This window comes from Megalobrama amblycephala, linkage group LG4, assembly GCF_018812025.1.
Source record: "Megalobrama amblycephala isolate DHTTF-2021 linkage group LG4, ASM1881202v1, whole genome shotgun sequence".
In the NCBI taxonomy this organism is placed as follows: Eukaryota; Metazoa; Chordata; class Actinopteri; order Cypriniformes; family Xenocyprididae; genus Megalobrama; species Megalobrama amblycephala.
The window spans coordinates 48133942-48149456 of record NC_063047.1 but is presented as its reverse complement, the minus strand read 5'-3'; the positions used below and the strand labels follow the sequence as shown (position 1 = coordinate 48149456).

The 15515-nt window shown below is 36.5% G+C and overlaps 1 protein-coding gene across 1 annotated transcript; it reads left to right on the top strand.

The window, feature by feature from the left end:
* The first annotated feature begins 879 nt into the window (after positions 1–879).
* Positions 880–13917, top strand: im:7154036 (fermitin family homolog 3). The gene is made up of 15 exons (XM_048189677.1): positions 880–1151; positions 2046–2170; positions 2423–2656; positions 2773–2889; positions 3963–4131; positions 5280–5382; positions 5948–6055; positions 6155–6283; positions 8773–8819; positions 9111–9235; positions 9311–9417; positions 11582–11797; positions 11936–12060; positions 13138–13279; positions 13396–13917. The coding sequence occupies exons 2-15, from the start codon at positions 2047–2049 to the stop codon at positions 13573–13575; spliced, it is 1926 nt and encodes a 641-aa protein (XP_048045634.1). The 5' UTR covers positions 880–1151; position 2046; the 3' UTR covers positions 13576–13917.
* Positions 13918–15515: the final 1598 nt, after the last annotated feature.

Genomic DNA, 15515 nt, shown 5'->3' with positions numbered 1-15515 from the left:
GACAGTCGCCTGCGCGTGTCAAATCATATCCATACACGGAGAAAAGTACCTGAAGGTTTGTTGTCAGAACTAGTAAGAAAACGAATCATTCACGGCAAACCTCCAGGGAATTTGAGAGTTAAAAAAAGAAAAAAATCGCCGTGATAAAATGTCCTGGCTGTATCTGTGTACACGCCTCGAAACACATTCATCCAGAGAGCCGAACCAAAACAATGTTCTAATGCAAGTTTTAATTTTTACTGCCAGAAGCCAATTGTTTTGTAGCTTTAAAGGTACAGTATTTTTAAAACCTTTTGCTGGATCTTATTCGTCTTGCTGAACAATTTATGCCACAATAGTGGTGTTTTTTATAGCTATTTACACGGTTCAAATAATGTTTATTAACTCAGATTGCAAAACAGTCAAGTCATCTCAACTTTCAAGCAGAAAAAATGGTGCACATTCAAAGTGAAGCCAACATTAATCTGATCATCTATTTTTATTGCAGTGCTTCAAAATCTACCCAGCAGGGAGCACTATATACTAGTTACCAGCATGCTAGAACTGCTGCCATATAAGTGCAGTAATCTTAAGAAAAGTCACATTTATTCAACTTTGAGGGAGCAGAAGTTTTCAAGATCCCACTGACAGCCATGTAATCGTTAACACTTTACAATAAGGTCTCATTTGTTAACTAGTGTTAACATATACAACTTTTGATCTTGAAATGTATTGGTAAATGTTGAGATTAGCATTAACTAAGAATAATAAATGCTCTAGAAGTAATGTTCGTTGTTAGTTCTAATGTAGTTAACAAATGAAACCTTATTGTAAAGTGTTACCATTATATCAATGCGAGTACGAGTGCAGAAAGGAGACTAATAATTGGCTTTGTTTCATTTCAGAAGAGCATCTCCAGTCTCCGTCGCAGGAAGAGGAAGAGAAACCTATTTATGGTCAGCTGAACCCTTAAGAAATCAGTCTAAAAAAGAGAACAGCTATTCACTTGCACAGCAACACAGACGAGGTGAAACCTCCACAGAGAAAGAGAGGGGAGGAAGTGACAGCACATGTCTCACAAATTTCTTGAGAGACAGAGAGATAGAAAGTGCTAGAGACCAAGGGCGTAGCCCGTACATCGCTTAAGATTTTTGGAACCACAACTAAACGAGGTAAGAAACAGAAAAAAAGAAACTGAACAGAAAGGAAGGGTGGGATGTTTTGTCTGACGGCTGTTGTGAGTTTTAGAAATGAAGAGAGGGGTGGACACGCATGGGCCTTCAGGACTAGATGGATTTCATTTGACATGATTCTTTCTTAAGTTTTTTTGTTTTTTAAATATCTAAGTGTCAATTGGTGCACCTTGCTACATTAACCAAGATATTTATTTATTCATTTTTTTTGTAGATCTTGTGTGTATATTGAATCGAATAGCTAAAGTCACTGATCACATTAAATCCACACAGCATGTTTTTTTCATTTTTCTTTTTTCACTAATTAATGTTTTTGAAAATTATATAACTTTATGTGATGTAAAGTTGACTTTATTTCTTAGCACACAGAATAAAACTATCAAGCAAATTTTAGAGAAGAACAAGAGTGCTGAGAAAGTTAAAAAAGGCCCTATGCAAAGTACTTTCACACAGATCAAAATTTAAATAGATATATATATACACACACACACACGTCAAAATTTAAATTAGATTTGAATAGTTTAATATATATATATATATATATATATATATATATATATATATATATATATATATATATATATATATATATATACACACACACATTTTTTTAATTTTTAAACTTATATATATATATATATATATATATATATATATATATATATATATATATAAAAATCCGTATATCCGTAAATTCTTGATGTTAAAAAAATGAATCATGAATTTGACAATCACCCAGTTGTATGTAATTGTGCTATTTAAAGCAAGCCCAAACTGAAAGCAGGTTAAACAGATTACATGCAAAACTATAGAAAAGGGAAATAGCTGAGATTGTGGAAGCATAATATCATATGGCATTTCTATTCATATCAGAATGGCAGTGTGGGACCTGTCCATCAGTGTAGAGGAACTGGGACCAGAGGCCCCACCTCTTAAAATCAGTGTCACTTCGGATCTACATATTGGTGGAGTCATCCTTAAAGTTGTGGAAAAGTCACGTGAGTTTTTGATGTCTGATTTATTAAAATATGTTGTATTTTCTTTTGCAAAGGGCATTAGGATTGTTGAGTCTAAATCAAGTCTTTACAAGCAAAGTCAAAGTCAATTTTCACACAACCCTGTTCAATGAAAAGCATACAGAGCGATTTTCAGAGATATTCTTCATCTTCTTTTGTGTTCCACAAACAAATAAACCCATATGTGTTTGAATCGAGATGAGGGTGATGACAGAATTGTCTTCTCTTCTGTAGAAATAAAGAAGGATTGGTCCGATCATGCTCTGTGGTGGGAACAGAAGCAGCAGTGGTTGCTGAAACCGTCCTGGACGCTGGATAAATGTGGAATTCACGCAGACGCCCGACTCTGCCTCACGCCCCAGCACAAGCCCCTGCGCCTGCTAATACCCAATGGCACCACCCTCCGCCTGAGGGTCTGCTTCTCCAGCCCTGTGTTCCGCACTGTCATGGGCATTTGCAAACTCTTGAGTGAGTTTTAGCTCTTCTAGCTTCTGGCTTTGAGATCATTTGAGAACATCAACTTTGCCTAACATTATGTACATTGCTTTGTACCTGTACATTACCGTTTGTTTTCTCTTCTTTAGATATTCGCCGCCCAGAGGAACTATCCCTACTTTGGCCAGTAGAAGGGAAGAAGAAAAAGAAAGATAAAGATGTTGAGGAAGAGGTGTATGACATCACATGTGCACCGCTTCCTTCAAGTGAGCAATACATATACAGAAAATATTAATTCCAATTCAACCAATTCACACAAACATAAGACCCAATGTTAGGCTCTGTTTCCACCTAGTATTAAGATGCTTTTGGTCAATCGGATCAAAATTGGACGAGGGAGACACATTCCCGTTCACACCTGGTGTTTTAATCCGTCTCTGTTGTCCACTTTCAACCACTTCTGTCCTAATTTCTTCGAGGGGAGCTTCTATGGGGCGGGTAAATGTATGTTTTTTTAGATCTTTCGATCTAATGCACAAAATAAGCTTGTGCAATTTATAAATAAACGCGACCAGAGATGACAGAAAAATACATCGACAACATCAGCTTTCGTTTCTGCTCTGACAGCTGTGAGACCACAGCAAACGCTGTGAGTGTGTGTGTTAGAAATCAGGAATGGTGTGAGAACATTGTGCTTGGGACATTTTTCACCTTCAAACCAAACTTGGGTCTTCTGCCAACGATGTTTAAATCCCATCTGGTTAGCACACTTCCCATATTTTTTACGCATTAGGTCAGTAGGTGGAGAGTAGGCGGTCTTTTGTGTCTGTTTGAACACATTCAACCACATGAGCGTCTACACTACGAAAACAATCTGATCGAATGCGTTTTTGACTACCTCTGGAATTGGTTGAAAGTGGAAAAGCTCAAAATGTTTTAGACCCCTTTTACAACTGTATTTAGCAGCGTCTAATTGTGATCTGATCGACCAAAACACCAGGTATAAACATCTTAACACCAGGTATAAACATGGCCTTATCTAGCCTACTTAACTGTTGCTAGAATCAGAAATGGAAACATAATGACCACACACAAAAGGATTTTGACATGGTGACAGGAGTTTCCAGTAAAAGAAAGACACAGATAATAAAATAATTACATTTTATGTATACTGTATAATGCTTTTTACAATCCAAACACCTTTCATCAATATAATACCGGCACAATATATTTATTAACACAAGTAAAGGTCATGTAAAACTGGTCTAAAATTTAACATTTTGTATATGTTTAGTTATATAGAAATATTTTAGATATTTGCTAATTTGTGCAATTGCAGCCACCATCCTGAAGCTTGCCAATGGCATGCCTGCCTTCTATGCTGAATCACCTGAAACTGAGGCTGTGTACAAGATGCTGGCAGTCAGTCAGCCTGCCCCGGCCCCAGAGACCATTGCTAAGATGTACCGGACAACTAATGTAACGGAGAAAGCACAAATTAACGGCAGGTAAGGTTAATACGCTAAAGGCAACATCAAGTATACAGGGCCACTAAACACACAATACTGAATACTGTGTGTGAAAAGGTTCTAGACAGTGCATTTAGAAAGTATTCAGAACCTTTTTTTTTTTTTTTTCAAATTTTGTTTTGTTGCAGGCTTATGCTAAAACACACTATACCCCATAATCACAAAGCAAAAACAGATTTGTGGTAACAAATTTATTTTGAAGAAAAAAAAAATGCCAATAAAGAACCAGTATTTTTTATAGTTTGTCAAATTTGCACCTATGTGGGTGTGAGCGGAAACACGCTGTTTTTGTTTGTGTCCCTTTAAATGCTAATGAACTGCTGATTCCCACCTCCTTTCCAAAAGAGGGTGGAGCTTTAACAGCCCGTGCTTCGGTTGCTCAACAACAACAACAACAACGCTGGAGAATCTCACACAGCCAAAATGAGGATTGTCAGTAATTGTTAGGTGCTCGGGGCCGGGGTTTATGTAAATATTAGGAAGAATCTTGTTGTAGTCCCTACCAGCCATTTGTTGTAGTCCTTAAACAGAGAATTCTTTAGAAAATATCTCCCTTTGCATTAAACTTTGAGCGTTGTTGATTGAAACTTTGCAGATGTTGTTTATGCTCAAATAACAACATTACACACTAACTAAAGTTTGAAATCATAAAAATTGAAATCATAATCAACCACCCTGAATTAGTGATACCACTGTGCTTTTTGAAACCAATGCAGCAGAATTTGTTTTAGTCCAAGATCTTTGCATCATCATTCGGAAATCATTTCGGTATTAGACTGCAACATAGTGAGGTCTGAATACTTCCTGAATCCACTGTACATTCTCCAAACGGGAACTGTTCACCATTTTACTATAAGCAAAAAAATAAAAAATGATATTTTTTGGACATTTACTTTTTTTTTAAGGTATTATTAGTAACATGTAAATACAGTGGGACATTCATTCATTCTCTTCATCAGTGTGATACCATCAGTGTGATACCAATCTGATACCATCACACAGTACCTGCACATTTAGGATTTTATCAGTACATTAATGACCCCAGCTACAGTTGCATACAATGCATTGTGAGACTGCTGTGAAAATCAGAGAGAATCTGCTGTAATGGTGATATAATCTCTGCTCAGGTGGTTGGATTCGTCCCGTTCTCTCCTACAACAGGGAGTCAAAGAGAATGATAAACTCATTCTGCGTTTCAAATACTATAGCTTTCACGACATCATACCACAGGTAGGCATGACTCTGTTCTTGATGTGTTTCTCAATTAGAAAACAGATTTACATTTTTAGTATGTAAGGTTTTTCTTGACGAACTGTATTTTTTATTTATTGTTTAGTCTTATAATGTTTGGCTAAATAAGCATAAAATAAGTGCAAAATGAGCAAATAACAACCTTAACCATTAAATATCATTACAACACTTCACATTATTCAGAATAATATTTTAGTACAGTAATCTTTAAAAAAGTGATTACTTTGATGTCACCAACAACAGAATTTGACAATGTAAATATAAGAATACACTTAATAAAATGCTGAAAATATTGTTGCAGAAATTTACTTCTGCTTGAACTTAAAGTGGTCAGACTTTGATGATGCCACCACCTCAGAAATAAACATTGTTTTTTAAATAGTATTTTTCATAAAATGCATAATCTTATAGACAGTAAAAACAGCAATGCTGGTTTTTTAGCAAAAAATCTTTTTATAAACAGTAAAATCTAAATAATGATTCTTTTGTCTTTTTCTCCCCCCCCCCAAAAAAAAATGATGAAAAACATGAATGTACCTGCCAGGCAGATGCGGTGCGTCTGACACAGCTGTATGAGCAGGCGAGGTGGGCCCTCCTGCTGGAGGAAATTGAATGCACTGAAGAGGAGATGATGGTCTTTGCTGCCTTACAGGTATAGGTGATGGAGAGCAGATATCAATTCATCATACACATGAACAATGATCTATCTAATAATCTGTTTTTGTGATCTTTGTGTGTGTGATTACATCAGTACCACATTGGGAAAGTGTCTCTAACAGAGCAGTTTGTGGCATCTTGTCCTGCTATGGACGATCTAGATTCAGCTCTACAGTGCCTAGAGGTGAAAATGGAAGGAGAGAGCAGTGCTGATGACATGCTGGTCAGTTTCATGACATATACACACCACTTCAACAAAACTGTGAACAAAGTTTTTAGAGCACAGGCACATATTTACATATTCACAAAAAATAAATGCAAACCAAAAGGACAAGACTACACCAAACCGGTTGCATGCTAATGTTTTTATATTCCTTACTTTCGCTGCATTGTTCCAGTCTTCAACTGGCTTCTACAGACTAGCTAAAATAATTTTTTTTTTTTTTTCATATTTTAACTTCCCCCCCCCCAGCATTACTATTATTTTTTATATATAAATAAAAGTTGCCATTTTTAATTCCAGGGCACCTTTAAAGACATGTGCTTTTCTACTCCTTCAGAAGTTGTGTAATAGCACTCCCTACCATGTAACAGTGAAAACACAGAAAGTGTTTGTCTCATAAATAAAAGAAAATTCAATCAATGGCAGGGAAAGAGTTAAACACAGATACTAAAAAACTCAATAATTACTCAGTAAATATATTTCATGCTGGGTAGCTCAGTTGTTTTTCTCTCCTATAGTTATCATTTGGGGCAAGTCTTCTCTTTAACAAAATATCATGCTATATTGTCATTCTGTGTGTTAAATGACCTATATTTGCATTTCCTGGGCAATTATGAGGGAAATGTTCAAAAGCTTTGACATAGTTCTGTGTAGTTCACTGGGTCCCCAGGACCAGATTTAAGAACCACTGCTCTAGCATACAGGAGTTTGGAATAGGTTATGAAGTGGGCCATCTTGGAGAAGCAGGATCAGAACTGACTGGGCATGAAATGAGTACTTCCAGCAGCCTCTGGAACACCAACCTCACGTGCTGGATGTGCACCTGGAGAGAGGGAGAAGGATGAGAATATCATCTAGGTATGCAAAGTAGAACCCAACTGGGGACAGAGTGACAGATGATACCGGCTGCAATGGCCACAATTTCAGGAGCAAACATGGAAAAGTGGTGCACTCAAGGTGCCAGGGAGAAGATAGATGGCACAGTCATGTGTGGGCCAAGAGAGGCGGCTTGGGACTGACTGAAGACCATCTGCAGATAATAAGATAGGACTGACCAGCAGGCTCACCGGGATGAACAGGAGAGTTGTTAATCTGAGACTCGTGGGAAGAACGATCGGCGGTGGAAAAAAAATCAAAGGGGCTGGCGCCCCAAGTATCACCAGTCAGATGTGCAGAAGTAATCTCCTCCTCATTACAGCTCAGCATGGGATTCCACCGCTGAGTGGGCAGGAGATCCCTCAGCTGGATCCATAATAGCCAGTGTGTGAAGTCCGTTCTGTGAGAGAGGACACAGAAGCAGATAGATACTGTATAGAGACTTTATTGGGAGTCACTTGAAAACAGAACAGTGAGTCGCTAAGTTCTTGAGCTGAGCTCCAGCTGGCTAGGCAGAGGAATGAAAGAGAGTTGAAATGGGCCAAGGTCAGTATCGGGAAGACAGTTTAATCAAGTGAAGGAACCAAGTAAGAGTCAGAATCAGGGTCATAAACAGGCAGAGATCCATACCAGAAAACAGTCCACCAGTGTGACCGAATACAAGGGATGATCAGAGGATGACACCAGGCAGGACGGTCAGGAGACTAGGATACCACCAGTGAACTGAGCAGGGACACAGCACGAGCTTGTGATAACAGACTGACAGGTGACAGAATGGACAGACAGGATCACGATAAACACCAGGGAAGTTCACAAAATGATGTTTTATTAACAAAGTCCGGGAGGAACACATTCAAATGATCTAACTAATCATCACATCACTCCAATCATCAATCAGCAATCAACATGTCTACCCAATCAGCATGAGTGGAGACATATATATATATATATATATATATATATATATATATATATATATATATATATATATATACGTGGGGAGTACTCTGGGTTCGGGCCAAATACTTTCCTCAGACAGCAAGCCAAATATGCATACTATTTTTTATCTGATTATTTGTAAGTGTGAACTCGTGAGTCGGCTGTGCTGACTGATGGTGAGAATCAGCTGTGTTCTGCCACCATGTGGAGAAAGGAAAACAAAAACAAAGCTAAGAAAAGGTAGAGAAGGCAGTGAAGTCCTGACAATTATTGACTTTTAGATTACTTTTTAGCATAATTTAAGCAATTATGAAAACAAAACTATTTATGAAACAACAAAAAGTAAAAAAAAAAGTAAAAATATTTTTCAGGAAATTAATTAAAAATAACATTTAAAACAGATTTGAAAACTTGCCCAAAACTGATATTCATGAACAATACTCTTATCATGAGAACACAGTTCAACCTTCAGCTAAAACCATGCATTTTATGGTTGACTCTTGCTTCGCCAGTGTGGTCTTATTTTTATTTATTTTATTTTATTTTTATCATAAAATTTGATGATATTGGATGTTTCATATTACACTATTTTGGTGATAGTCACTCAGTCACTTACATGTATGGGTCATCTGAAATGACTGTTGGCATCTCTAACATCTCAAATGTCCATACAGGAAACAATGACAGCACCAGAACTACATGACTACTTGAAAATATTCAGGTAAGACACAAATCCCAGCCTCCCTCCAATATACATACCTCAATTTTCATATTATTAAATCTGGGACAAAACTCAAAGACTAAAAATTCTTACCTTTTGAACAATATAGTAACATAGCTAGCTAATGCTGATATTATGCTTAAACTGTGTAGCCAGAGAAGAACTGGCCCCTCCTCCTGCATCCAATGAAGTTTTTTCTTCCTTGTCACAGTGTGTATTTCACAATGTGTATTGTGAAAAGTTCCATACAAACAACCCTGACTCTTTAAAATATCCCTGTGTTTTTCTCAGACCGAAGAGGCTGACACTGAAAGGATATAAACAATACTGGTTTACATTTAAGGATACGACCATCTCCTACTACAAGAGTAAAGAGGAAAGCATTAAAGAACCAATTCAACAGATGAACCTTAAAGGTAATCACACACTCATCAATTAAAACATGTATGTACACGTCACACAGATGAACAACAAGTCTTTCATCAACACAGGTTGTGAGGTGGCCCCTGATGTGAGTGTTGCTGGGCAGAAGTTTTGTATCAGGTTGCTAATACCCGGGCCAGAAGGCATGAATGAGGTCTACTTGCGCTGTGAGCAGGTAAGTCAATGATTATCTGTGTACAACAGCTCAGCTATGACATCAGTATTATTAATCAATGGCAGCACAAAGGCTTTCAGACCTGGTGATCTTAAGTGTAATTTAAAAGTTCTATATATAAGGGTTCTGTCAGGCATTTCATATATAGAATCTTTTAGGGTTTCCATCATAGGATGATTTTGTGGATTTAGTTTTAATTAATTAAATCTCTTATATATATATTTTTTTATGAATTAAAAAAACTTTTTTAGCTCATAAACTTTATTAATAGAAGAATCGAGTCAATAACCCTATGGTTCAATATAGAACCCCATTGAAACCTCTTCTAAGAGTGTGGCCTGGCTAGATTAGGCCTTAGTTTAATTAGGGCTTTTAAATAGCTTTTATAAATGTGCCTTAGAACAACAATAACAAAAAAACATTACTGGTGTGCATCTTGAGACAAAACAACGGCACTGACATATTTTAAGATTTGTCAGTGCAAGTTGTTTTCAGTTAAAACATCTCAAACATGCATTTAGTCTGGGACTAGGCTTTAGTCTTTGAAACCGGGAGTAAATGTACTTAAGTGGATATTTCTGGCTCAGTGCAGGGGGGGGGATAATTTTTTTTTTTTTTTTTTTTTTTTTTTGAGAAAACTTCTTTTATGTATTATAACTGAAATCTACAGATGCACATAGACAAAAAAAAACTATTCTGAAAAATGAAGAAGTCATAAAGAAGTTAAGGAACCAAAATAGCCCAAATCTCAAAATCTAAATCTTCAATTTAAATCTAAATGTCAAATATAAATTCTATCTGTAAATCTTAAGTCTTAAGTGTAACCCACTTATCCCACATATAAATATATTCGATATAAAAATTAAACAAATGTTTTTCTAATGTAAATGTTAAATTGCTTAGTTTCCACTGAAATATGTTCCCCAAGTGTGTACCATTAATCAGTGTACAATAAATCAACCATTAATATTGCTGGTTTTCACTTTCCAGCATTCTAGAGTTTACAAAGAATTGCGTAAAAAAAAAAAAATTAAAAAAAAAAAACCTCCTGTGAGCTGCAGTTCTGTGTTCTGTCTGTGTTCTGTGGGTTTTCATAGTAGAAAATGGCCAGAGCTGTTTATACAGTAATATTGTGAAATATTATTACAATTTAAAATAACTGTTTTCTATTTGAATATATTTCACAAAGTAATTTATTCCCGTGATGGCAAAGCTGAATTTTCAGCATCATTACTCCAGTCTTCAGTGTCACATGATCCTTCAGAAATCATTCTAATATGCTGATCTGCTGCTCAAGAAACATTTAATGTGTACAATTGTACAAAATATTTGTGTACAATATTTTTTTTCAGGATTATTTGATGAATAGAAAGTTCAAAAGAACAGTGTTTATCTGAAATCTGATCTTTTGTAACATTATAAATGTCTTTACTGCCACTTTTGATTGATTTAATGCATCCTTGCTGAATAAAAGTATTCATTTCTTTAATTTCTTTTCAAAAAAATAAAAATAAAAATTCTTACTGACCCCAAACTTTTGAACGGTAGTGTATAATGCTACAGAAGCTTTGTATTTCAGATAAATGCTGTTCTTTTGAACTTTCTATTCATCAAGGAATCCTGAAAAAAAAAGTACACAACTGTTTTCAACATTGAAAATAATCATAAATGTTTATTGAGTAGCAAATCAGCATATTAAAATGATTTCTGAAGGATCATGTGACACTGAAGACTGGAGTAACGATGCTGAAAATTCAGCTTTGATCACAGGAATAAATTACTTTGTCAAATATATTTAAATAGTACACAGTTATTTTAAATTGTAATAATATTTCACAATATTACTGTTTTTTACTGTATTTTTAATTAAATAAATGTAGCCTTGGTGAGCAGACGAAACTTCTTTTAAAAACATTAAAAATCTTAGTGGTTCCAAACTTTTGGACTGTACTGTATATATATATAAAAGCATTGTAAGCCTAATTAGATTGTAGAGCTTTGGTGCCAGTGGCTTTGTTAGATCCTGCCAACTATGCCAAAAATATTAAATCCTTATGACATTCCATGAATATTGTATCCAGTCTCTTCCAAATCCCATCAGAAGATATCCTTTTTGTCTGGTACCAAAAACCAAGAAAAAACTCTGACTCTGTTTTGTTCTTAGGAGCAACAGTACAGCCGATGGATGGCAGCATGTCGTTTGGCCTCAAAAGGCAAGACTTTGGCTGACAGCTCATTCTCTAGTGAAGTGCAGAGCATCCAGTCATTCTTGGCCATGCAGAAAACCACACCTAGTAATAACACAGCTCAAACAGATGAAAGTATTAATACACACAGCCTTGTCTCTCCACGCTACCAGAAGAAGTACAAACCCAAACAGGTACCACGTTTCTGGGTCATTGGCATACACTTGAACTGGTTAATTACTACATTATTAGTCTTTAGTGTGGCATTTCATTTCTGCTTTTTTGTTCCTCTTGAACTTTATTTCTCTTTCCCTTTCTCTCCAATTGTTCAGCTCGCGCCGAGGATCCTGGAGGCCTATCAGAATGTAGCTCAACTCTCATTAACAGATGCCATTCAGAAATTCCTTCAGATCTGGCAGGCTCTGCCTGACTTTGGCCTCTCTTATATTGTAGTCAGGTGAGTTTAGTAAAACTTGTTTGTAGGCTGAGCCTGTCATGCACTACTGACATGCACTTTTTTTTAAGACTGTGACTCATGGTAGTCTAGTGGTATAATTTTTTATTATGCATGGGGGATGGGTTTAAATCCTGATATAATGTACAAAAATAATTTGACATTTATAATCCCGCTGACTAATGGCTTTAACAGAAACATGTACCATTGATTTATAACCTTAAGGTAGGTCTGTCTTGAAACATTTAATCGTTAAAGGGCTAAAAAAAGAAGAAATTTCTGTCATTAATTAGTAATCACTCACCCACATAATCTTCAGAACACAAATGAAGATCGTTTTAATGAAATCAGAGAGTTTTCTGTCCCTCCATTGACAGCCTACACAACTAACACTTTCAATCCCCAGAAAGGCAGTAAAGACATCATTAAAGTAATCCATGTGACTCCGGTTGTTTAACCTCAATTTGAATGAAACCAGTGCTTTGCGCAAAAAAAAACTTAATTTACCATTTTATTTACAAAATATTAGTCTCCAATGTGCATACTACTGGAGTCCCATGGATACGGTGAGTGTGTAGAAATCAGGAATGGTGAGAGAACATTGTGCTTGGTACATTTTTCATCTTTTTCATACGTTTTTCATCTTTCATCAAACCAAACTTGGGTTTTCAGTCGACAAAGTTTAAATCCCATCTGGCCACAGCGCTTCCCATACTGTTTACGGGTTAGGTCAGTAGGCAGAGAGTAGGTGTTCTTTTATGGCTGATTGAACACATTTGACCACATGACGTACACTACGAAAGCAATCCGGTCCAATGCGTTTTCGACTACCTCTGGAAGTGGTTGAAAGTGGACAAGCTTAAAACATTTTAGACCCCGTTTACACCAGCATTTAGCATCGTCCACTTGTGATCCGATCAACCAAAACACATCTTAATACCAGGTTGAAACAGGGTTTAAATTGTATTATTAATAATAACGATATTGCTACCAAAAGAATCTAAGCAAAATAATCAATTACAATCAGGTTGTAAGTGACATCAGAAACAACATGTACAATTTCTGTCCGCATAAATGCAGGTTTAAGGGTTGCCGCAAGGATGAGGTGCTTGGCATTGCCAATAATCGTTTAATCCGTATTGACCTGAGTGTTGGAGATGTTGTGAAAACCTGGAGATACAACACCATGAGGCAATGGAATGTCAACTGGGACATCAAACAGGTAATCTGCCTATATTTTGAGATTGGTCCATTTTTGAAGTGCAAAAGCTTCTTCCAAGTTCTCGGATTGATAATGTCACTATGTCAAATAATAAATCCCTTCCATATCTGTACCAGGTTGCCATTGAGTTTGATGGGAATGTGAACATCGCCTTTAGCTGTGTAACTGCAGATTGTAAGATTGTCCACGAGTACATCGGCGGCTACATCTTCATGTCCACACGAGGTCGAGAGCAGAGCGACACCCTGAACGAGGAGCTGTTTCACAAACTGACAGGCGGCCATGAAGCTCTATGAGGGGGAAAAAAATCTGTGCATCTATGGACTGATGAAATACAAAATGAAGAGAAATCTGCCAAAAAAACAAACAAAAACTGAGAAATGTTTATTAATAACCACCAAAGCATAAATCCACATACTGATATAACCATTCATGAATATGTACCTGAAAAAAACAACAACACTATTGTGTCTTGACTGGTTTGTGAGACCTGAGGTGTTTCATTTTGTGACATTTAGCTATGTAGGATTTCTCTGTTTTTGTCTCATTTAGCTTTGATCATTCTTACGGTAGGTTATTTTCAGTGTTATTCTGTCTATTGTAGTTATTAAATTTAACATTTTTTTGTAGTTATCAAACCTTGTCAGGTATTTACTTTTTTAAAGTTTAGTTTCTGATGCATCTGATTCTTATTGTTGGCTTTCTATTATATTTAAATTGGTAGACAGAGAGAGAGAGAGAGTGAGAAAGAGAGAGAGTGAGAGAGAGAGAGAGTATATCTCTCTCAATTGAGCTCAATAGGTCAACTTCAGAGTTCCAGCTTTTGGGTTCTTGTATTAAGCATCAATGAAAGGCCATGGTGTTCAGTGGTGCCAGGCCAGGATACAATGATCGACTTTGCAGCTCAAGTGTTAAAAAGGATATGTTGTGGCAACATAATTTGGCGCAGGAAACCGCAATGCAAGTTTCACAAGCACTGCGTAGAGCAGACGATGAAAAACAGCATCCTGTGCACTAAAATTTATTCTTAATCAAGTATGCTTAAACGATGGAGACTCGAATTGCAATTATATATGTATATTATTATAAAATGGTGAATATATTATACTAATACAATTAGTATTTATTTATATACAATATATTATATTGTAAATACATAAAATATACAAATATAAAATGTATTAATTTGCTACATTTAATATATTTTATAATATACACCACTCTACTGATATTAATTTGTTACATCTTTCAGAATTATGGGCAAAGAATTACCTGGTTCTTCATTAGGAATTTACCATTTATAAATTCTGTAAGTAGATCTTGAACTACGCTGTTGGACATTGTTGATATTTGAAATCAACCCAAACAAACCCACCCCTCTCTTCATTGCTCTGCCTCCAAAACTCACCCTCCAATCCTAACCACCCTGCTCAGAGTCGGTCTCGAACCCTGACCCGATCACTGCTGGCATGCGAGGCAAATGCACTAACAATGACGCTAAGCACCGCATTCTGTAACTATCGTCAGTGTGCAGTATAGTTTAACTGCATAACTCCCACTATCTGGCCTCTGTTACACACACAATGCGAGTGGATGTCTGTTTATCACAGCTGACACACAAGAAAATGCTTCACGAAAAAAGCGCAGATGATGAACGAATGACAAGGATGCACAAAAAATGAACATACAGTACACAAGAGTAAATAGAAAGTGTTCGTCGTTAGTCACAAACAGCACAAGCAGCTCCAGACAATCAAAACCCAGTGTTACTCACATGAGAAGCGGGATCAAAGCAGCCTCCGCATCTGTTTTCAGGCCTTCCCACTTAGCTCTCTCCAGCGCTGGAAAGCTTTTCTAATATAAACGCGGGTCCTAGAGCATTTTGCCCAAACATTCATTCCAGTGATATTCTTTTGAGCTCTTTTGTATTATGTCCCATTTCTCGTTCTGCAGTTTTTTTTTTTTTTTCGCCCCCTAATGCTGATTTGGTTAGAGGTTTGTTGTTGGTATCACCCGACTATCTCCCAAACAGTGGATTTGAAATACTACTGAGTCCACCTTATGGGATAGTAAAGTGTTCATTCAATGCACACTTTAGAATCTTGCTGGGAGTAGTAGGTCATCCGGGTAGTTTTTGCCCACTCTTTTATGAGTACTGTGAATAGTACTGCTATATAGTAGGGAAGTATACGATTTCAGATGCAGCCTATCAGTTTTTTATATGATTTCAACATGG

Excerpts from the sequence above, each read along its gene's own strand:
- im:7154036 (XM_048189677.1), top strand. The coding sequence starts at position 2,047 with ATGGCAGTGTGGGACCTGTCCATCAGTGTAGAGGAACTGGGACCAGAG. Across the intron at positions 2,890-3,962 it reads ATGTGCACCGCTTCCTTCAA|CCACCATCCTGAAGCTTGCC; the intron begins GTGAGCAATACA and ends GTGCAATTGCAG. Across the intron at positions 6,056-6,154 it reads TGGTCTTTGCTGCCTTACAG|TACCACATTGGGAAAGTGTC; the intron begins GTATAGGTGATG and ends TGATTACATCAG.